Source organism: Necator americanus, chromosome IV (genome assembly GCF_031761385.1).
Source record: "Necator americanus strain Aroian chromosome IV, whole genome shotgun sequence".
Taxonomy (NCBI): domain Eukaryota; kingdom Metazoa; phylum Nematoda; class Chromadorea; order Rhabditida; family Ancylostomatidae; genus Necator; species Necator americanus.
Window position 1 is genome coordinate 6,663,281 of NC_087374.1, and position 22,801 is coordinate 6,686,081.

Here is a 22,801-nt window from a genome sequence, read left to right on the forward strand (position 1 = left end):
CTTAACGGAACGTGGATGCCTAAGAAAAGTCGACTAAGTAGCTCCGCACCTGTTTCACGAAAGGATCGATTCAGGTGAGCGTATCTTTGAAGTACGAATTCCTGAAGGGAAACAAGTGAATACGCATATTAAATGACTCCGCAAGCTTTCTGCACGTTTTACGAAATATTTTTTCATGTTTTTTTTAAGGAACACACCTACTGAAGACAATCCTTCTTCCACAAATTGCACGGCTCTTCGATCGAACACCGGTGAGAACATCCTTAGCAAAGTGTTCAATAAGACATTAACTTTTCCTGATTCCTTCGTTCTTTCTTGATCAAATTTCGTAATGTGGTTACCGTCCCTGCGACTAGCAGAGTGTCATTACTCAGGGTTCACTTTTTACCTCACAGCTTCTACTATGAAAAATAGAATGTTTCTTTGACTAGCATACAGATCAAGAATGTTGAAAATTGTGAAGAAAAAATGCTAATTTCTCTTATGTTTTTGTAGCACGAACTTTTGATCCCTCTCTCCTGTTTGAATCTTCCTGAGAAGAGCTGCAGAATTTAATGGGGATTCTGGAACATTCGTTTGTCTGAATCCTGATTAAGTACATTAACAAAGCCAGTAAAAATTACAGACTGGCGCTCCATCGATCGCGCGTATTAAAAAGTGGTAGCTATATACGTGGAACCACTCTTCTCAGTTTTTAAACCTTTTAAAAACAGCTCATGACGCTTTCATCTCAGTTTTCAACGAAAATTCTCAAATGGAACAATTCACTGTCCGATTTGTTGAAAACGCTTTGTTTGATGTGAAAAGTGTTTGTCTTTTTTCAGGATCAAAAGCGGAAGTGAAGGCGACTGATAGGAATCCGCAAGAAAAGCGTTTTTCTTTCGGAGCTGGTCATTCAGGTAACATTTTCTCTGCATACCTTGAAAATCCTCTTTCTTCATTTACCGAACTGAAGAAGATTTAATGTTTAAATAGAGGAGGAGGGGAAATTAACTTACTTCTATACATAGTTGGGTGAAGCTCACCGCAACGCAAGTTTAACTTTGCGAAAAAGCGAAAATATTGAGGCTTCTAATCGTCCATTACGAACTTTGTTGTGTCTAAATAGAACATCAAAGAATGGAATAGACGATCAGAATAAAAGAAGAAAAAGAAGAAGGGAGAAAAAATATGACATGAAATATGGAACATTAAATTTGATAGAAGAAGTTCCTAGAATCTTGAAAAGGAAAAGCTGTTTCCCAAGTCGCGATGTGCATATTTAGGTACTTAGGAATACAGCTCCAAAACCGCTTACTCTTTTCACGAAGAGTTTTTAATGCTTACAGAAGAATACTGTAGCATTGCCATTACAGCGACGACGAACAGAATAATAACTTGAAAAGTATGAGTTGTCGTCTTTTATTCGGAATTTCTAGACTCTCTGAATCATATCTACGTCCGCCTTTTCTGATGTATTCATGAGAAAGAATACCACAACGTGGTAGGAATCAGAATGATAAAAGTTTGCTAATAAAACACATTCATTTAAGGCGAGAACACCAGCAAATGATCCATCTATTAATCCTATCTTAAAGGCATCACTCCAGGAATCTGAGGTGGAGCAGATTTCAGGTGGAGTATTCGTAAACGGGATGGAAGACTACGGAAAGTGAGGTGATTCCGTCCATTTCTTGCTAATTGCCGTAAAAAACGGCCCGGAAGATGCACAAGGCTGGCGCGCTCCAGTCGCACTTCTTGTAGAAAATACTGCGCCAGAACGCTTGAATCGTATCTTCCGGGCCGTTTTTTACGGCAATTAGGAAGAAATGGACGGAATCACCCACCTCTCCATAATTTACTATCGCTTATAAGAATAATCCACCTGAAATCCGTACCACCTCAGATTCGTGGAATGATGCCTTTAATCCTGTCTTAACTGTGTGAGAAACTGTTTGTTTCCGTGAAGAACAGAATGGAATTAGTAGCATTTGCAAAAGCCGCATTTCCATCAAAGACAACAGGATCCATTCAAAGTAGGAATTGATATTCAGGGACATCTACTTATTGATATTTAGATATGTATAACTATTGTCAATAAGTAATTGTGTTCGTTTCTTATCTCTCTTTCCATCCATAATAACTGATTCGTACAGGATCAAGTCAACAACATCGTGTCCCAGTATATGATGACGATGAGCTGAGTATGCTAAGGAGTATCGCTTGTTCCAGGTACGCATGTTCACGTGGTACTTGGTAAACAAATCGCAGACGTTATTCGTTGCCCGCGTATTTGTTCATTTACTAGTTCATTTATTTTCTTCACTTTTTTATTTTTTCGAACTTCTGGATGTTGGTTAAACGTCACGTCTAACGTCTTATGTATGCCACTATACATATGATACGAGATATCCGGAAGTAGATCAATTGTTTGTTCAATTTCGTGATTTAAAGATTATGGAGACTAGTTGAAAAGGAGGAACAAATTAAATTAGCCAGCATACCACGAATCTGACATGATGAGGGAATCCGCTCATCTCTTCCTAATCGTCGTAAAAAATGGCGTAGAAGGCGATGAGGTGGAACCACTCCGGCTTCCGCAGTCTACAACCTCATCTTCAGCTTTTCCCGTAGATTCCTCCACCACGTTAGTTTCGTGACATGCTGCCTTTAATCCATGAAGGCAAAAAAATTTTTGAGCAATAAACAAAAAGAGGCATGAAAAGTCTACTGTAGGTTTTATTGATTAAATTAATTACAAATATATCATGACGATTTGAAAACGATGCACAGATATGTGGGAATCGAAGTGGCGATTTTGTGAACGCTTTGGTAAGGATTATTTATTTATTTTTATGCTGTTTACTTCCCAATCAAATTACTGAATGATTAACTGGATAAGAGCCTGTCATCCTCCTTTTTTTCCTCATCCTTTTTCATTTGCTTCACAGTTGAATTTTTTTATTGTTTTTTTTTTTTAAATACTGCGTCAATACCTTGCTGTTAGTACAAATCTCAAGCACATATCTCGTTAATGTTTCGCTTTTTTTCATAAGTTTTCCAAATCGTAAATAAAATTTTGTGTGTGAATGCAAAAAAAAAATAGTAGCTTGTATTAAAATAATTTCTTTTTAATTTAATTCAATAATAATTAATTTTTTAATTTAATAATAATAAATTAATAATTCTTTTTCAAAATAATTGAAAATGAGAGATAGAATGTTGTAACATTTAAGTGGATTAAATATTTTCAGCCAAAGTGACCGCGATACGATGCCTAAAAGACTTGCACGATTGCAAGAACATGAATACGAAGACTGTTCGGATAATGAGCAAATTTCCGCTGAAAGGGACCTCTGGAAGAATTATGATGTTTATTTGAAGGTGAAACTTATCATTGTATTTATCTAATCAGGTCAAAAGCAAGAAAAAGTTCGATCAGAATTCTTGGTTCCTAGAAGCTCCGCTCAGAAACGTTTTCTTTCTAAAATTTTAAAGCCTCTGGACGTGACAGAAACGTCATGGACGAGTGTTAAACCAGCTTAGAAATTAAATATTAAAAGAAAGAACTATGTAGGAAAAAATATGAAATATGAAAAAAAAGAACTATGTAAAAATAAGATAATAAGTATGGAACAAAATCAGTACATATATTTAACTCTCTAAGAAAAACATGGAAGGAGACGTGTTCAAATACTTATTCATAGAGCTCAGAACAGAAAAGCAAAAATTTTGTAATAATCAAAATTAATGATAGGAGATACAGTGATACTACTGATCAACTGATCTGTACTGATTTTTTGATGCTGATAACAGACGGTGAACTCGTACTACATAATTTTTTGCCTATTCGCCCATTATATGTAGTTTTGTTGTATTGCAATACTTCGCAAAGTTTTTGAAATCCTTTCCGTTTTTCTGGCGAGAAAAACAACATGATCCCTCTATCGCTTTATGATTTCTCGAGAATTGGATTTAGAAGAAAGTTGGGAGTTGATTTGGAAGTGTTACGAAAATCGGAAAAAACGCTGTTCTCATAATAATCACAAAAGAAATGGTTAGAGACGATTTTGTTTTTCCAATTTCATCATTAATCTACTCTCCTAACGAGAATTATTGAAATTTCTGTGTTTTAGAAATCTCGTGCGAGATCAGCCGGTGCTCGTGGAAGTGGTGTTTGTGATATGTATGTTGTTTTCGGTTGTTGTAGTAGAACAAAAAAGGCAAGGTAAATTAAATAAAAGCTAAAGTACTGCACCTGTAATATAGATCAAATGATACTTTAATGGAAGAATAGAAAAATAGAAAAGAAAGAAATAGATTAAAATAGAAAATACCAATGTTCGGAACTTTGCTATTAGTAAAAAAAAACTCGTCGGAAAATGTCTAAAATAAAGAGGTACTTTACTTCGTTACTTTCTTGTAAGTTATGCAACTTCTATTGAGTCCTACCTGAATCATGTTCTGCTCTAATGTCTCTACTTTAGTGGTTGCATCCAGACAAGATTTTGTGATATAACGCTTCTTTAACTATAATTGTATATGATTTTAAGGGAATTTCGCGTGGCTGGTTACCGTCATGAGAAGATGAAGTCATCATCGTCACGGGAATCGCATGATGATCGCTTGAATGGATTGATATATGATCCTGATTTCGATTGTTACTATAATCCTGACACCGATCAATACTATAGACTTCAACCGGAGTCATGACGCATTGATTTTTCTAGGACATATATAGTAACGATTTTATCGCAAATCCAGCTTTATTAACTCCTATTATTTTATTAATATTTGCTATTTTCTCGTTGTCATTGTCACTCTATATCTATTTGTTGATGGGATCTCATTTATTTGTATGCAAGGGATATTTGTTCAGAGATTTCTAATAAATTTATTTGAAGGGAGCGTATCACGAAATTGACAGGAGGAAACGAGTGGCACGAAAACAGCAGAGAAAACGAAGAGCTCGCGTTGTAGATTACGTTAAGGAACGTGGCTCCGCTCATATTAGCCTAATCCTCGTTTGAAAAAGTACTGGAATACGTGGTTCTTTCCTACGAAACAGTTGCAACGCACCCCCTTGTGCTGCCGCGTCCAAGAGTGAGTGGTCGAGGAACAATGAGGTCTCCTCAGTGGCCCATTCAAGTAAAACTAATGAATAGGCTGGGGAGGTGACTGGAACGTGTACATACATACGGGTTCTTACGTGCCTCGCACGAACCAAAGCGTTTTTGTTGTTCACCTGTCGTTTTTTTTATACGAGAAAGGATTTCTGGAGGGGGAATCGAGCGGGGCCACGGTCGTTTTCGCACTCTACAAGACGGACTGTACGGTTTTCCTGGGGTTTCCGTACCGGGACAATTTCGTGATACGCTGGCTTTAAAAAAGTGTCACGAAATCCACGATGTTGGCATCTCTTAGCGCATACGTAAGAATTGCGGTGTAGTCCGAGACTGTAAGTGTGAACACGCTCAATAACTCCTAACTATTAAGGAAGAAGAATGTGATACACTCGTGGTAGCTCCCGTATCCTAAAACGATGCAGCTTATCACGAACTAGTGAACAGCAAGAAGTCAGCGATTCTGCAGGTGGAGCAGCTTCTGTGGCTCATTCGAGTTGTATCAGGTGGATTGCGGTGGAGTGGAATTGTCTGCGTCTTATCGCGTAATAAGTTGTATAGTAGGGAACACGAGAGTAACCAAAACCGTTTCACCAAGACTTTTTTCTGGATTACTAGCGGAAATTCAGCGTGATCATGCACTTACTCACGAACCTATACTCCTACCCGCATTTGTTCGTAGGAAGTTCCCAACACATCGTTAATTTCGTGACACAGAGCCTTTAGAAATTACTCGTATAGACTGCGTTAAATTTTTTTGTTCTCAGTTTTAAAACGTCTCGAAAACTCAGAATTGCAACAAATGCTATCAAATTTGTATTTATCAACTTACAAACGCTATTTGTCACTAACCCATATTTGTGTTATAATATAAAATCAGTGTATTTGTTCAAATAAAGCAGGTAAAAAGATTTATTTGTATCAATTCAATAGAAGATTTTTACACATGGTTTAAACGTCACCGTTTAGCTAACTCTCTTTTTCTTGATAGATTTCTTTGATAGGTTTCAAAGAAAAGTATGTTCTGTGCCGCTTGTAGTAGACCGAACTGTAATAAAAATGATAACTATGACCTAACGACCTGGGAAACGGTTGCATTTAGTAGCTATCCAGCTGTATACTGACTTTTCGAAATTCGTTGCAGTACCGTGGAGATGGTCCAGGATCCCAAGAACACCGAAACATTCATTAAATCTGTAAGAAGGAGTGTTAAATTGAATATATTATGTTGGACTCATACGTTACGCCCTCGATTGAAGCAGGTACACTCTGCACCCGTCAATCGATGCGACAAAAATCGATAATGCGGATGCGATTCTGCCAATGCCAACGGAAGAGAATTTTACAACGAGTGTGAACTAGTGCCAATCACTTACCACTACTCGAAAATGAACAAGAGACTATCGAGAAAAGAACAAAAAGAAAAGGGCTCCAAGAAATTAACCACCGCCATCAATCAATCGATGACTGCCCCATCTATCGGTAGGTGCAGAGAGGGAGTGTACCGATCTCTCTCTCTCGTTTAAGCGAAGAAAACGTGCTCGACGGCGACTATACTTCATCCAACTACTTCATTACGTTACATTTTTACATTATTTTTTCCTTCAAATTCGTAAAGGATAAAGGAAAGAGTGTCCGGCAGGACAAATCAATCATCTTGGGATGCGCCTACGCTTGGGATGCGCCTAAGCTTCGTGCTCGACTTCAATTCAGAATCGCTTGAGGTTTATGATTTTCTAACTAAAGACTCACTAATGTGTCAAGCGAGTATTTTTCCTCCCAGACAAGTTTGGTACCAATTTATCGACTCCCGAAAGAAAGAGTTGTTTGATTTCCACTGGAGCGGTTTTGAACAATCGATCGATCATACAATCACAGCGGATCCTCTTACCGACTGCGCTCCATCTGCCTTTCGAATTCGTAGCAATAAGAATGCGAAGAATCTTCTTTTTTGTGGATTTATGCAGATGAAGTTTGTAAGAATTACAAATAGTGTTTGTAAGTTCACTAGAAGTAGGACTGGAACTTCAATTCTGCAGTGAAATATTCAACAGCCATAGACTTCCAAGAATTAGTTATTGCTGTCTTCCATTTTCTCGAAGGTCCCGGTCAGAAAGAAATCCATGAAAAAATAACCGCAACTCTTTCTCACACGTTTATTTTTGAAATCTGTGGGAAAGCATAGAAACACCTAGAAAAAGCAATCTTTCTCGGTCAGCATTCCACAACGTCAAAAGTGGAAGTGTGACCACCTCGTGCCTGCGAAGGTCACCGATTTCACGATCTTACCCGGTCGGCGCTTGGGTTCTAAGAATAACTGAAAATATTTCGTGAGCGGTGGAGTAATCCTGAACCGGATGGAAATGACGCCTGAGCGCCAACAACAGATTTCTCGATGGTGCTCAAGGACAAGAAAAAACATTTTTCGGGGATTTTCATAATCTGTTATTGTATTCATGGATGGATTAAATAATATTTTGATGCCTACACTTTGTGATGGTAGTCATGAGCTTCTGGAGATGGTTGAAATGGGAAGTGATATCCAGAATGTGAAAACGTAGTGGACATAACAGCAATACATGCCCAAATCCAAAGTGTTGTCACATGTGCACCGCAAAGTGTTGGACCTGCAATAAACAAATAAGATAATAAATAAATAAATGTAATTATGGTTCTCTAAGTTCGTTTCATAAGTACAGCTGAATCATGTGTGGCCCCATGGATTCATTTGCCCTCTTGTAGTTCAATAGTACTTATATAACATTACTAGGAATTTTTAGTTTAGTTTTAATTAATTAGTTTTAGTTTTAAACTCCTGAAAGACACACTGCCAGACGATACGGAAGATTGTGGTTGTTCTAGGATCACGTGTATTTGTAGTTCTGGTGCTTCCTTCATAATTACTGTCATAATTAATTATAATTGTCATATAATGTCATATAATTGTCATAATTATAATTCCTTTCGTGGCAATTTTGCTCAAATCAAGTATGTGTCTTCTTCTTTAGACTACATTCAATTTGTTTTTTCTTTTTTCTACGCTTATTTCGCCTTCACTCTGTCCCGTAGCGCTCAAACGCGCATCACTTTCAGCCGCTGAACACACTCGGCCCAAACTATGTGCGCAGTCGGCGTGAGACGTGTTCAAAAATGGCGACGTGGAACTTCCTCGACGGAGAATACGAATTTTGTAGCTACCAGGAATAAGTTCTGTATCTGTCAAGGAAAAAACGACCTACCTAACAGCACAGGAGTTAAGTTTGATAGAGCATGCTCAATAGGGTGGCAGTAAATGCTTGTTATGGCTGAAATAGTAGAAATTACCAAAAAAAAAAGTTGTATAAAATAGAATATAAAATAGAATTTAAGATCGATGTGTAATACTTACAAACAGGTGTGGTCCACTCGTGATGAATTTTATGGATATTTTTATAAATCTTTGGATGATGGAAAAGTCTAAATGTTTTGAATTATGCTTTCATTCGCCTTTCCTTTCCATTTTCTACCTGTGTGAATAGTAGAAACCAATTTCTTCTACGAGAATACAGAACAAGACTTGAGGCAAAACATTGGTTATCCCGGGTAACTCCTTACCAAATGATACTCCTAAAAGGGAATTTAATTTTTTTTAAAACCTCTCCTATTGAATAATCTTTAGAAAGAGGATAACCTGTCAACTTCATCGGATAGTGAAATGCAGCAATGGTGATGGTTCCGGCAACCACCTGATTAAAAAGGATGAGTTTGATCGCCTCAACATATTTTGAGGGTGATGGCTGAAAGTATACGGTAAAGTGGCTTACATTTTTTCCAACGAATAAAATGAACTCCGGAAAAACCTTTGAATAACTCAGAGATGGGAATGTAACACTACACTAATCGAACTAATAAAATTTTGTGACAGCTATCGATAATGGGGTGAAGTACATACATCTCAAGAGAAAGAAAAAACTGTAAGAAATGCGTGGTTTCACTGCACGCCTTTATTAATAGTTGAGAATTATCTTCCTACAGTATAAAACAGTTTAGTTATAACTAACTTTCGAACAGCACTAGCAAACAACAACGCTGGAGATGAAGTTTACGGAAAATCACAACCTCAAAAATCCATGTCGAAAAAGAGAGTGAGTCCGATCTTGACAGGTTTGAAAAAAAAATCAAAATAAGCTAATGCTAAGACAAACAAAATTAATTAAAATAAGTAAGTCTCTAAAAAATATAGTGAAAAATGGAAGCAAGCTGACACCTTATCGCAACCTTTTCATTTTGTTCTCCACGCAACATGAATTGAAGAGCTCTCACTCAACTATTATACAGGAGAGGATAATCTTTATTGGATCTCATACTTAAGTTGTTTATATCTTTAGGTCAACTAGATGTGCATTGAGACATCAACGGATTCCCTTTTTGTAAGATCCGTCCCCTTTTTTCTCTATTTTTTCTCATTCTTTTTCAAATTCTTTTTTTTATACATTATTGCCCCTTTTCTCATATTTTTCTCTTCCTTCTCTTTCTTCTCTTACCTTCTTCTTTTTTTCTTCTTTTTTTTTGCGTATGGCCTAATGGTAAGATATTCGGTATTGATTGCAGTTTCTTTTGAAAAAAAAACTCTTTATATTCTTAAAAATTCTGACTAAAGGCCATTAACCGCTACATTACGTTTCTGCCGCTTATTTGCCATAAGAGCACTTCGGCACTTCTTTCTGGAAAAAACTGTCATAAGAAATTATGACAGTTTTTTTTTCCAGAAAGAAGTGCCGAGATTTATTCGTAGTTATTCATGACCTTTGGTCGAGTATACTGAGGTAAATATTGAGTTAGAGCGCTTTGGAAGGCGTCTATGTAGACTAGATACAATGGTTCTCAGTTTTCCTCACTTCTTTCCTCCTTCTTCATGTAACCACTTCGCGGACTTGTGACGTCAGTGCCATTGGTAAACAATTCTCACAAATACTTACGTACTCATACACCAAAAATCCACGGGAAAATCCCAAAACAAAGAAACAAAAGGACGATCAGTGCATTTGAGTGTAAACTTTATTGTAACTGTTGATTATCCTCGCTCGGAGCCTCAGCCTGAGCTCAAAACAAAGTTTCTCTCCATTCCCTAGAAATTTACTTTTTTTACACATTAGAAAAGCTAAGATAAAATTTAAAGTTTCTGGCATCAATTTAGTTAGTTTCCGCTAAGGATGACAAGTCTGGTACCAATTAATTTATCGACCTCGGAGGGATGAAAGGCTTGGTGAGCACTAGGCGGGTTCGACCTTCCGACCGATCGTGCAGGCAGCCGAACCTCTAACCGCTACACTACAGCCGCTACACTACACACTACATTAGAAGAACCTCTATGAAATTGTCAAATATAGGATGCAGTCAAGAAATTCAGAGCGCTGATAAGGAGAGTCGAAAAAGTGCATATGAAAAGATTCTATCTGTATTAATTCTACAAAGAATAAAAAACAGTTCTGGAACAATTAATTGCAGAGTTCTGAGAAGTTGATGTGTCAAACATCAATCCTTGAGAAGTTTCGAATTTTTTCGATTCATTACCTCTTTCGAATGGAGATTGGCAAAAATCCGTTGATTTGTCTGACCACCAAAAACAACTATTATTTCACATGTTTATAGCTGGGGTGTGTTGATATTTCAACAAATTGTGTGAGTGGTCGCAAAATGTTATGCTGCTATATTACATTGTTTTACATTCGTTTAGGGTTCCGAGGACAGAAATCGCCTACGCAAGGTTCACAGCTGACCCAAAAAAAAAGTTAAATGATGAAGGATAAAGAGTTTAGCGTTAGTCATTCCGATTGGGTTGCGCCATCATGTTCACTTCAATTCGCAGTCGGTCAGAGATCCGTTGTAGCCACACTGTCGAGGGTTCGAAACCGCACTAGTGCAAACCAAGCCTTTCATCCCTCCGGGGTCGATAAATTGGTACCAGACTTGTCTGGGGGGATAAAAATACTGACTTGATCATCGGCTGGCCCCCGCAAGTTATTGTATAGGCCAACACGCGTTCCAAAACCTCAACGATTACGAATTCCAGTTAAACGCATCCAAAGTGGATTGATACACCAGCGACTTTATCTTTTTATCCTTTTTATCGCATTTTTTCATAGCAATTGAAACTCGTCTTCTGCTCGATGTTCTATGATTTCTGCCAATTTATCATAGAGTAAAACCGATTTACTACTTTTGGTAGTTTTCTGAGCGTTTTGCCGCATTTGAGTTAACAATTTTCCATTTAATTGTTCACTTACTCAGAAATATGATTACTAAAGGGTCATCACTTCCTCGTGGTATTGTAGCTGTTCATAAGTAAGAGAAGAAAAAATAATAACCTTTTTATCCTGTTGCACTTTAAATGCTCTGCTCCAGGAAGGTTCGAAAACGTCAACGAGCACGAATATCGAGTTGAAGATGTAGAAAAACGTGGATAGAATTATATTCCCAGCAACAACACTGAAATCATTTGATGCAAACTTATAATTTATATGTCATATTGCACTAGAATGAGAAATAGATCGTGAGCGTGTTTTTTTTCCAGAATAAGAAATGCACAAGCAAATAAAAACAATTCTAAAATTTTATGAACAATTCCACGGAGGACTGTTCACTCTGTTTAAAAATACTGCTTTGATCGTTTAATTTTTATTGATCTTGTTCTTTCAGATCATTAAAGTGGAGTGTTAAGTTGACAAGACGGAGCTTTTCGATACCTTCAGTTTTTTTTGCGATTGATCGAGGTGATAAGGCTACTGAACCTTGTAAGATATGAGCTGTACATCAAATTAGGCATGAAAAATTCAGAAAAAAAAGAGATAAAAGAATGCTTGGAGAAACATGAAAAGAAAGGGAAACAAGAAAGCATCAAGAAAGGCAAACGACACAGAAAAACTATTGAGTAGTGGAAGGAAGTGGTTGTGGACTACGGTAAAAACAGCTGTGGAGAGTCCAATGTTGCCTAATTTGCAGTAATTTGTTGTTTCGAATAAAAAAGCAGAAAAGAAATGAATTTTCGCACGATCAACAACAATCGTGTAGACCGCTGTCTGATCCGTTTTCGAGGCAAAAATTATTCTAAATTTGGAAGCGTAAAAACAAACAACGAACAGTGTTTTTAAGCATTTGTCCTTCTCCATGTACAACACCAATTTCAACTTCAGCGACCTTATCGTCTGGATAAAATATTCAAAAAATTATGTGAAATAGAGCATTTTCGACACAAAAAATGTGTCGAAAATGCTCTATTTCACATAATTGACAGTCTACTTTAACTATTTGAAGAAAATTAGAATAAATGAAATGGAAACGTCAGAACAGCTGTTTATAGAGTGAGAAATTCTTTCCAATTATGAATAATGTTTCAGAAATACGTCCTATTTTTCCCTAACTTTTCACATAAAAAACGCTCATGACCTACTACTCAACATATTAAATCAATATTTGTAATTAATAGAAGCTGTACTATAGTCGTGATTTAGATTTAAATTATAATAATTTAGAATTAAAAAACTGCACTTACTTAATGATTAATTCGTTGCCATTACAACTGTCGTAGAGCCAGCCATACGCTCGTTCCATTGTCACAAGTGGTCCAGCTTCTTATCATTCATCTAACGATAACAGCGTTTTCGCAGCAGAATTCATTCGTAACGGTCAGCTGTTTGCGAATCGAATACGTGTTTACCGTTGATTCGATTGCTAAACACAACAAAGAGAGCACAACTCTGCTAGACTCCAACCACCGAAAAAAACTTCTTCTTATCAGTTGTCTGGCTCTTTCTCGAACCGTTAATTTTGTTCTCCGCGTACAACAACACCATTTGTGTTAGTTTTTCTGACAAAATGATTGTTGTTTGCATTTTCAATGGAGACCTTTCACTGTGGAGAAAGCAAACAAAAAAAAATCTAAAAAAAACAAACAAACAAAAATATCCCATCATAAATTTCTTTAGTCATAATCGATCTTGAAAATAAGTCAGTTTGTGTTGGGGGACGGTAAAGAAGATCCCGGTGGATTCTCCGCGAATGCCTCCGAGACATTACGTGTCCGGTTGATATGCCGGGGGGTACGCGAGCCTACCTCGACGAGGTCACGCTCCAGTCGTTTGTGGAGACGCAGACAACCTTCTTAGATGTTCTTCTGCCCATAGAGACGCAAAAAAATGCGCAGTTACAAGGAAATCTGTAAAGAAGAGTGGTGTGAACAGTCGAAATTAACGAATAAGTTAAAGAACAATGTAGTTAAAAGTACATGCCATTTTGTGTGGTGTTCTAGTAGTAGAAAGGGAGTGAGTTTTGTCTGGATATTACCTACAGGAAGTCTAGAAATCCTATCAAAGTTGAACTCTTTTTCTTCCTGTTTTCCTTTCTTTGTTCAAAGAGGTCGGAGATACAGAAGGTCCTTCTGTCCGAAAAAAATTAGGTTACAAAAAAAAGCTTGGGACTTACAGGATAACGATAATCCTCATTCCCGTTACTTTTGAGAGCTGGAATGTTCCGTTTTTGACGAAAATTTTCATGTAGGTAATTTGAAGCTGTTAGATACATCCTTATCTCATTTTTTTTTCCACGTGAGGATTTCTCTTGCCTGTGGTGCGAGTACAAATTCACATTACATCATAAAATCCCAGTGGACATGTCTGATTTTCCAAAATAGTTTAGTAGCTAATGAATTATATTCTAGCCGGTAATGCGGCGTATGATCAGCGGCAGATAAGCAGAATCAGCTATTCAGGCAGCAACGAAGGTGAATCTCTTTAAGTAATGTACCGTCGCTAACTGATCCGAAGAGACATGATCGGGGCATGCTCGAAAATTCGGCGGGACCCTCTTTACACGCGCCCGCTTGTTATGTATTGGATTTGTTAGAATGTACATGCGCATCTTTTCGCATTAAAGAAGTAACAAACAATGTAAAATTGCATTTCGCAGCAGTTTTACACTCCTTCAGCGCTCAGCCTTCACTTGATTTTATCATACATTCATTCGCTCCATTTTTTCTGATTATGAGTCAGTCATTTCACATTTTGATTTGAACACGCTGATAAATGAATGAAAATTTGCAATTTCAACCATTACATCGAAACCATCTAAAATCAAGTTAACGTTTGCGTTGCCTTCCATCGAAGTGACGTTTTTGGGATTAGGCGCGGACAACGCTCCACCCTTTGCGACGCCTCCGCCCTGCTATTCGTCGAAAATCAATTCGGATTGTCCCGATAAGCAGTAAGGGACGCTACGCGTGCAACGGTGGCGCGCTGCAATAGAAGGCATCACACAAAACAGCATACAGGGGTCGACTGCTTCCAGTGATTCAAGGAGAGATGAGCGAAACTATCCCCGTCTCCACAATCTACGACTCCGTGTACGGATACTTCACCTGAAATCTACACCACTTCAGATTTGTTGTGTGCTGCCTTTAAACACTTATTTTATCCTAACAAATTCAGAACATAATCATGATCATCTTTTCGTTTTTTCTCAGACCACTTAAATTCGAAAATCGCACATCCGCCACACCTTAAGACGCCGGGAACTATGTAATCGTTGAGTCGAAACCACCTGTACATAGTTAGGTGCACTTGAGTATGCGGGTGCGCTCGAGGAGCGCAACGATTAGGATCGAAGTAGGACTATCGCTAGCAACTTCCTGATAAGGATCCTCCCACTAAACCAAGTTTTATTATTTGAAAGTGAGCATGGAAACGGAAAGTCTCGAAAGAAAAACCTTACATTCTAAATTCTCATAAATCCCACTCTGGACTCCATCGGTGTGAAGAGTGTAGCAGAGGTGAAGTTTTATGACAGCACTTTTGTACTGCTGCTTATATGTATAATACATATAAATATTTCCGCGTGGACCAGAACTTTTTCTTTATCTTGAAAGACCACGTTCATGTGCAGGCGGTTTTCTAACGTTCACTCTTTTTTCCATGAACCACTCCCGTCTCCATAATCTACGACTTCGTATACGAATACTCCGAATGAAAACCGTACCACACCAGATTCGTGGTATACTGCTTGAAACCTACTATGCTGACTATCTTGCACATTGTCATTGTCATTACGTTTCTCTTAAATTACTGAGGAGAGCATGGGCAACTTATCACATTCTTCAACGTTCGTATAAGGTTTATGCACGAAACGAAAACTAAGCCACGGATCTCGACAATTTCAAAATCATAACATTTTGTTTTTCTGCTGCATAAAAAACAGAGCAGGAGTTGCTGTGGATGTCTAATAATGATAGGGATCATTGTTCATCTGCGCTTTCTCTGTCTTAGCATGACAATGTCTTTCCTCCTCAATTGGACAAACACCTGGAAAAGAACATTAAAATTATAGATCACTTTCACCTCAAACCTACATATCATATTTACACTGATAATGAAATTGAACAAAAAATTTTCCAACCTGAGTATTTGCAGATCCAATCCAGGTACGCACGTACGTCAGTGCTGGAAACCCTCATATCTGAAAATGTGTACTCTTAACTCCTTCCTTCGTTAAATCAAGGAGATCCCAAAAGAACTCAGATGTCAAATGATTTTCATCATCATCGTTTGACTGGTAACGATGTGGTCCGCATAATGGCTGGATTTTATTCATAGTTCCCTTTTGTATTAATTTATTCCAATTTATTATTATTAATTGTTCAATTTCTTTACTTCACTTGTGCTTAGAAGTCGCATTTCTATTAACAATAAGAGGTTTCAGGTCAAGATATTGGAGAAGACCTTTACGGATAAGTGAAAAAACGCTGGAAAAAATGGCTTTCATGATGGTCTCCTTTCGACCACTAGTTGTTAGGTCTTCCGAGCTACTTACTAACGGTGACTAAAAAGGAATGATTAGCTCCCACTGTTCAAAAAAATTGAAATGTGTGATTCTGAGGAGTTAGGAATACAGTACTTCCTCCTCCGTCAGTCAGGTTTACATTTCGAACAACAATCAACATTCAGAAAACAGCCAAACTTGTATGAACACAATAAATGTACTTTTGAAAAGATGTTTGTCACACAGTCGAGCGACGGAGCTAGCGATTCCCACTAGTGTGTGCTTGCCATCTTCGTCCACTTGGAACACTGGGCCACCACTGTCACCCTAAATCAAGATCTTCTATCTTTTAAATCAGAAATACAAAAAGAGACTAACTGAACTCACACTACATGCAGATTTCGCAAAAGTAACTGTTGCAATTTTATGCTGAACTTCATCCAGAGAGTGGAGTCTTTGCGCTACTACTTGTTGCCGGCAAAGATCGGTGGATGGCTTGGTGAAAGTCGAGGGAATTGAAGCTGAATGTTACGAAGAGAAATATGGAGTATGAAATATACATGGAGTAGGATTTGACAACCCCCGATAATTTCATTTTCTAGATTTGCTGAGGAAACAGCACAGATGTCAGTGGCCAGTAGAATCTAGATCCACTGATCCGTTTTAGATTTGCGGCACAGAAAGTGTCATTTGTTGACTCTTACATCTCTAGGGTCTTGAGGTTCTTTGCACCTCATGTGCGCCCTCTTTAAGTTAAACATTCAAATTTTTGGAATATTCTTGGTGCAAAATAACGGTAACAAAACTCTAAAATAATACTGCAAAATGCACATACATTGTATATCATATGCATGGGGTTAAGTAGGGCAGAATACAATGCCTGGACACAATCTAGCGAAGTGACGGGCTAACGGATGTACGCATGGGGAATACACGAATCCATAAACCGTTGTCCTTGTGCTAGTCCGCATGATGATGTTCTCCCTTTCTTAATTGCGGTGGATGAAGGACTTAGGGTTTCACTGCCTTCCCTACGAACTCAATGTCTGTCTTGAGGTTAATCGATGAGAATTAATCCGACTGGTGAGAAAGGGACCATTTGAAAGGGTGGAAGTTACTATCAGTGTTAGTTAGTTTTTGATTTTGGTTAGTGGCAAGAGCGCAGAAGCCTAAGCAATCTGTACGGAGAAATCCCATGTCGAAGACCACAATTAAGTTGTTGTTGGTGTCGTCAATAACAAAACTACCCGGAGAGACAACCGAAAGTCATCAAATCAGAACTTACGGTTAACAGGGAGGGACTGGAAGGGAGTGATGATGGTAAAAATACTTTTTATCGAAAACCGCAGAGCCCTTCTGGCCATAGTAGGCGCAGGAATCACGAAAAAAAGGACGCTCTAACAAAACTTAATATCGTGTTAATATTTTTAATACAAACATGGTTTACGCAAGATAAAAAAGAGGCAAGAAATGTTCTCACCCTCACAAAGGGTCTTTTCAAATATGCAACGAACACTAAGTAATGGTTAAGAATTGTTAAAACATACGATCAACACCTGATCCAGCTACGTAGAGCACTTCGGATAAAGGAAGATCCTCGCTGGGCACACAAATCGGAGTCGCATCGGTTTCCGAAATATTTTGACTAAGTTCTATAAGTGCCAGATCATTCACTGCTGCGCAAGGTTCGAAATTGTGCACAGTTATCTGAAGTAGAAAAGTAGATTAGTTAATTTCGTTCTTCTTGGAATATCTGAGGGTTGCAGTTAGAGTGAGTTTACCTTAGAAGGTTCGTAAGGCACCATGTGTATTTGAGAGAAACAGTCAGTTTTATTCCCACCAACAAAGACTAATACCTCCTCGGGGTTTCTAATAGCGACGACAACACTGAAAAGAGATCTAAATTGTTTGCGAAAGATGGATGGCCCTGTAAATGTTACTCCAATGTCTGATACAACTGAACGTACCTGTGGGATTTGTTCAAGCTACACTGTTCGTGGACATTAATTGGGTCAACTGTCAGCGCACAGTGAGCAGCGGTTAGGATGTGGCGTGGAGAAATCTGTACACCACTACACAGGCCAATTGGGTCTAAACATGCCCAGTAGATGGTTGGACAACGCCATAGCCTGATCAATCCTTTCATCCCTCCAGTTTTGGTAAATTGGTGCCTGACTTATCTGAGCGTATTAAAAACAGTGGCACATCGGCAGACCCTCAGCGGTCATTTACATGCCGTCTTCGCGTTTATAAACAAAAACAAAAACAACAAACGATTCTGAATTGAAATTAAAGCGGCAGTGGCGCATTCCGAGCGGATTGATTCACGCCAGACATTCTATCCTTCTATCTTATAGTGAATGTGCTCGTAGACGGTGCTAGAGCTGGGCAAAAAAGATATGAAGCCCAGTGCAGTAGGCGATTGCACGGAAAGTGCGATCAGTACGGCCCATCGTCTGTTGCAAAGGTGATTGGGGGTGACTAATAAGGGTCCCATTTCTACAGCAACCCCAGCTTCTCCGCGCTATTTCGAGCACAGTCGTTTACGCAACAGCACCAAGTCACTAAGTACCGTCATAGTGCATAGTCTGGTCAAAACGATGTGCGTAGTGCTTTTGAACAACTTTGATAGCAATAGCATTAGGAACTGTTGTGTTCGTTCAGAAATTAAGTAAACCATCATTTCCCAAACTTCTGGTACCGTTCTCGCTAGATCTACGCATCTTCGACAGTAAAGAAATGGAAGCTGTTTCAAAAATTGCATCACAAATATTGCTCATAATGCAGATACATGCTTAGATAGGCTGTTAACGTGGGTAGTTACTACAACGTCATCTCCTAATGAATTTATTCATAGAAGGACGGTTAAAAGAAAGGCCAGTGCTGTGCTCCAGAAGTTTTTTTTTTGAACTTGAATTCAGGCGTGAAACGCTCCTTGAGAATACTGTTTTGAAATCCCCATTTTTTTGCAGAGCTTTTATACTTGTCGTAATGAGAACTCGCCTCGAAAAACTAGCAGAGCGGTCCAAGGATATTCGTTCTTCATTAATTTCCTGCCTCCGTAAGATTTTTTACTAAGTCGCTTTTCCGAGGGATTCTCATTTCCTAAAGCGCTTAAAATATAGGAGGGCAGATATTTAAAGATATTTAAAGATCTAATAAATTTAAGAAAAAGAACCCACCAAGAAAATGAACGCCGCACTTCAAACTATTTTGAATGTTCTCTTCAGTGGTCAGTTTTCTTGCAATCGCTGATAAATTGACAAAAAGTAGGATAACTAAGGAAGTGGAAGGCCTCATGGAGGTAGACGTCAGTTGGTTCTGAGTTGATTGAGGAACATCCTAACATTTCACTGAACTTTAAATGTCAGCAGCGTCATTGTTACGGATGGAAATGATTCATTTCTCATATTCAATCACAAGACTCCTGTGATCGTTGTCTTTGTTAGAATTGTTCTCCCTTTCAATGCATTCAGCACTTATTCGAAGCATCGGAAAACGGTGATGAGGATTTGTTGCGGTTCGCCAAAGGTTTCGACAGGTATCGTCATCGATCATCATAATGCATGGAGTCAATCATAACTATTTATTTAATTGTTCACAAAATGGTGAACAATCAAACCACAGAATGAGTTTCTACGCTCTTTTCCAAGAAAAATTAGGTTCCAAGAGAGAGCCTTTCCGTGTTCGAAGTTCGCGCGAAGTTGTAGAGTACATCTTTGGTCCAGAGCTCTGGAGACTACACTTCAACTCTTTTGCGGCCACAACAAGGCTCGCAACAAGCATCATAAAACATTATAGAAAAAATGTGCAATAACAAACCAATCTTATGAAACCGAGAGAAAATCTACTAAAAAAAATAATAGGGTATACATTGAAGGTGTGTATATAGTCGGGTCAAAACCATATGAAGTCTAGTGAATTCCTGTAATCGACCGCTGTCAAGGTGCCGCGGTGAAGCTTGAGATTGTGACCGGGGTAGGACCTTTCTCATCTCTGGAATCCGATTGCAGCAAGCAAAGAGCCTTCCCGATCGCAAATGCCTGTTCAGCCGTGCCGTTTTGAGCGCAAGCACTTGCGCAACTGCGCCAAGCTTAACATTGTTGCCGTGACCTGATCCTATCAATAAGGGATAGCGATGACAGTATTCTGCCGATACGAAGCTCCTTGCCACAAACGGTCCGTCCCTCCCCGTACAGGTGAGGAAAAATTGAAGAAGAAAAAACAGACGGAACAGTAAATTCATGTGTATTGAAGTTGAATTTGCATTCAATGATGTGATGATGAAAACTTCTAGGAAGGCTACCTTTGACGTTCTGCTTCCATCGGGGTATACGGTTGCATTGAGTAATGCCAATATATTCATATCGTAGTGTGATTATACTATGGATACTATGGAAATTATTCCAGTAGCACCCATCAGTTCCGGCACTTTTTGAATATATGATCTCCAGTAGAAAAGATCAAGATATCATCAATATCGATCAATCGCTTGCGTCAGCCTTCTAGGCATTATTCGTCACTGGCACTAAGATATTTTTGCTTTTTTTCGCTATTTTTGCAGTAGTCATTCATTAGGAGTTTGTCGAAAGAATTTTGAATAATTCACGTGATATTGTTCCAAAAGTTTCTTTGCTTTCGTTACTGTTAGAACTATAATAAAATCTCTGAGAACTTGATGTTTGGTTTTTTGAAACTTTTTTTTCGCAATCTTATTTCCGTACAAAGGCTTTGCTATGGCTTTGTATTTCAATTTGTTTAACTATTAAAGATAATTTGGAAAATCTGTTGTCAGAACAATTGTTTGGGATCTAAAATTCCCTTCTCCCTTGAAGCCCTTGTATGGTCAATGTTCATTCGAAAGTCCTTCTTGGCAGCGGAACTGTTGATAAAATTTTCTTCTTCCTCTTTACTTTAATGGCTTTAGAACTATATGTGTGGATCAGGTTACATTTTTAACTTTATATAAAGCAAACTCAGTGATGGTCACGGTCATTGGTTATAACGCATTTGCAAGTCACTGTTCCTAACATCTACCTGACTCATCAAAAGAAAGAAAATCGCCCCTGGAATAAGTGGAGTATTCGAATTGAGGTAGTTTCAAAGTGTTTTTGTACAAAAATGTTTTTTTAATGACGGTACGTATAGTATCTATGGAGTTGCACTTGCGGATATGTCGCTAAGCTTTATAATAGCAAACGGAAGTTGTTGTAGATAGACTGTGAAAAATTTCTTTGTTCTCATTAATAACCATTATATTTACACCAGTCTGAACGTCCGGCTAAAGCCGGAATTCAGACTTTCTGTGGTGTTTGTTTCGCTCGCTTTACTAATCAACAGAAATAATATTAGTGCCGTTTTCTGTGAAATAAGACCTGTGTATCTCTAACAATCTTTCTTCATATTACAATTATAAATAAGGACGAAAGATTTCATAGTCTTTTTTTCTAAACGCGTCACCTCCACACTTGGAGAATATACCAACTTCAGCTTCAAACAATCTGCCGCTACTAACATAATGTAGGCACAATTTGAAAGTATTACTCGAAATTTGGGTTTTCCTCCTGTAAACATCACCCTACTGATGAAGATAACGTTTACGTCAGATCATGTAAACTGTTCGCTAATATTCAAGCAGCCGTCTGCATGCATTTTCCACTTTCTGATGAAGACATGCTGCCAATTTGACGTGAACGACGAAGAAAATAGACACGCGGGGGAATCATAAAGTCATAAAGTTGAAAGAAACGCGCTCAGTGGCTATGAAACGACTGCAAGTGTTTGACTTTTGCGACACGAACACAAAGTTATTGCGCACTGTTTCGACGCCGCGGGACCCATCAGGCGTCACAGACCATTTTAAAGCTATCTGGCACCGGCGCACCAATCTGACGCCGGTGGACCCGTCACAACCCGTCTATAGGTATCTGACGCCGGCGGACCCGTCACACCCCCTTCTATAGGTATCTGGCGCCGGCGCATCAACCTGACGCCGGTGTATCCGTCGCACCCGCTTCTATAAGTACCTGGTACCGGCGCACCAACCTGACGCCGGTGGACCCATCGCACCCGCTTCTATAGGTATCTGGCGCCGGCGGACCCGTCGCACCCGCTTCTACAGGTATCTGGCGCCGGTGGAGCCGTCGCTCCCGCCGTCCTATAGAAGCGGGTGCGACGAACTCAGATTAACTCGTGTGCCCCTTCTACCATAACCGAACCTCATTATGCATGACTAGCTGCTTTTCACGGGAGGTGATCCTCCAAACTACTATCCGCAACCACGCCATGAGCCATGTACAGTTTAATTTATCTTAACTTGTCCGTCAATATACGAATACATACAGGCGGAACACAAAATACGAAAGTTTATTGTGTTCCGCCTATATGTATTCGTATATTGGCGAAAATAACGTTATTTAGCAACGTTACGTTATCGCCATAGTGCCATTTGTATTGATGTATTTAGGATAAACCACTACGTGATCGGACTCGTGTCACAGCATTTAATTATACCACTTGGGAAGCGGACAGTGTCTTAATGCAGGGGAGCATCTCCGAGGCCGTCGAAGTGCGAGTCGGGCAGGGGGACGAGGCTAGGCCATGCAGGCTCGGGGTATCCGGGAAAAAAGAGATGGATCTTACGGTACTTTGGCAAAGCAATGTTCATCGCGGTCCTTTGTCCTGCTCTTTGTATGATAAGAGCACTAGCTTCAACCTGTTGTGTTGATCTCCTTACTCACTCGTTAAATTTCTCGTACCTTAGTGAAAGGAACAAGAGGAAAACAATCACCTTTTTTGTTTCTGTCAACATTTTATGCAGAAAAAAATCGAGAACTAAGACATATATTTTGCCAATTTCTCATTTCTTTTTTCTGCTGCATAAAAAAACAGAGCAAGAGTCACTGATTAGG

General features: G+C 38.8%; 3 protein-coding genes across 4 annotated transcripts; 1 reads left to right on the forward strand and 2 right to left on the reverse strand.

Annotated features, from left to right (window-relative positions):
* Window positions 1-15: 15 nt before the first annotated feature.
* Window positions 16-4,692, forward strand: RB195_000531 (uncharacterized protein; the record flags this gene model as incomplete). Its single annotated transcript, XM_064196931.1, has 7 exons — window positions 16-74; window positions 190-251; window positions 825-899; window positions 2,136-2,211; window positions 3,234-3,363; window positions 4,116-4,165; window positions 4,533-4,692. The coding sequence occupies 7 exons, from the start codon at window positions 16-18 to the stop codon at window positions 4,690-4,692; spliced, it is 612 nt and encodes a 203-aa protein (XP_064052812.1).
* Window positions 4,693-6,071: 1,379 nt separating this feature from the next.
* Window positions 6,072-12,692, reverse strand: RB195_000532 (uncharacterized protein; the record flags this gene model as incomplete). The annotated part of the gene is made up of 9 exons (XM_013436081.2): window positions 6,072-6,150; window positions 6,228-6,296; window positions 7,591-7,729; window positions 8,342-8,407; window positions 8,491-8,558; window positions 8,609-8,708; window positions 8,773-8,878; window positions 11,450-11,570; window positions 12,634-12,692. The coding sequence occupies 9 exons, from the start codon at window positions 12,690-12,692 to the stop codon at window positions 6,072-6,074; spliced, it is 807 nt and encodes a 268-aa protein (XP_013291535.2).
* A 2,658-nt stretch (window positions 12,693-15,350) lies between these two features.
* RB195_000533 (uncharacterized protein) lies at window positions 15,351-22,701 on the reverse strand (the record flags this gene model as incomplete). Of its 2 annotated transcripts, none has more annotated exons than XM_064196932.1 (9): window positions 15,351-15,433; window positions 15,528-15,587; window positions 16,112-16,217; window positions 16,278-16,411; window positions 17,438-17,597; window positions 17,672-17,777; window positions 17,858-17,981; window positions 18,894-19,003; window positions 22,631-22,701. In XM_064196932.1, the coding sequence occupies 9 exons, from the start codon at window positions 22,699-22,701 to the stop codon at window positions 15,351-15,353; spliced, it is 954 nt and encodes a 317-aa protein (XP_064052813.1). The 2 variants fall into 2 exon arrangements, with proteins under 2 accessions (XP_064052813.1, XP_064052814.1); XM_064196933.1 differs by lacking the exon at window positions 22,631-22,701 and adding an exon at window positions 19,073-19,190 and having other exon boundaries at window positions 18,894-18,995.
* Between the last annotated feature and the right edge of the window lie 100 nt (window positions 22,702-22,801).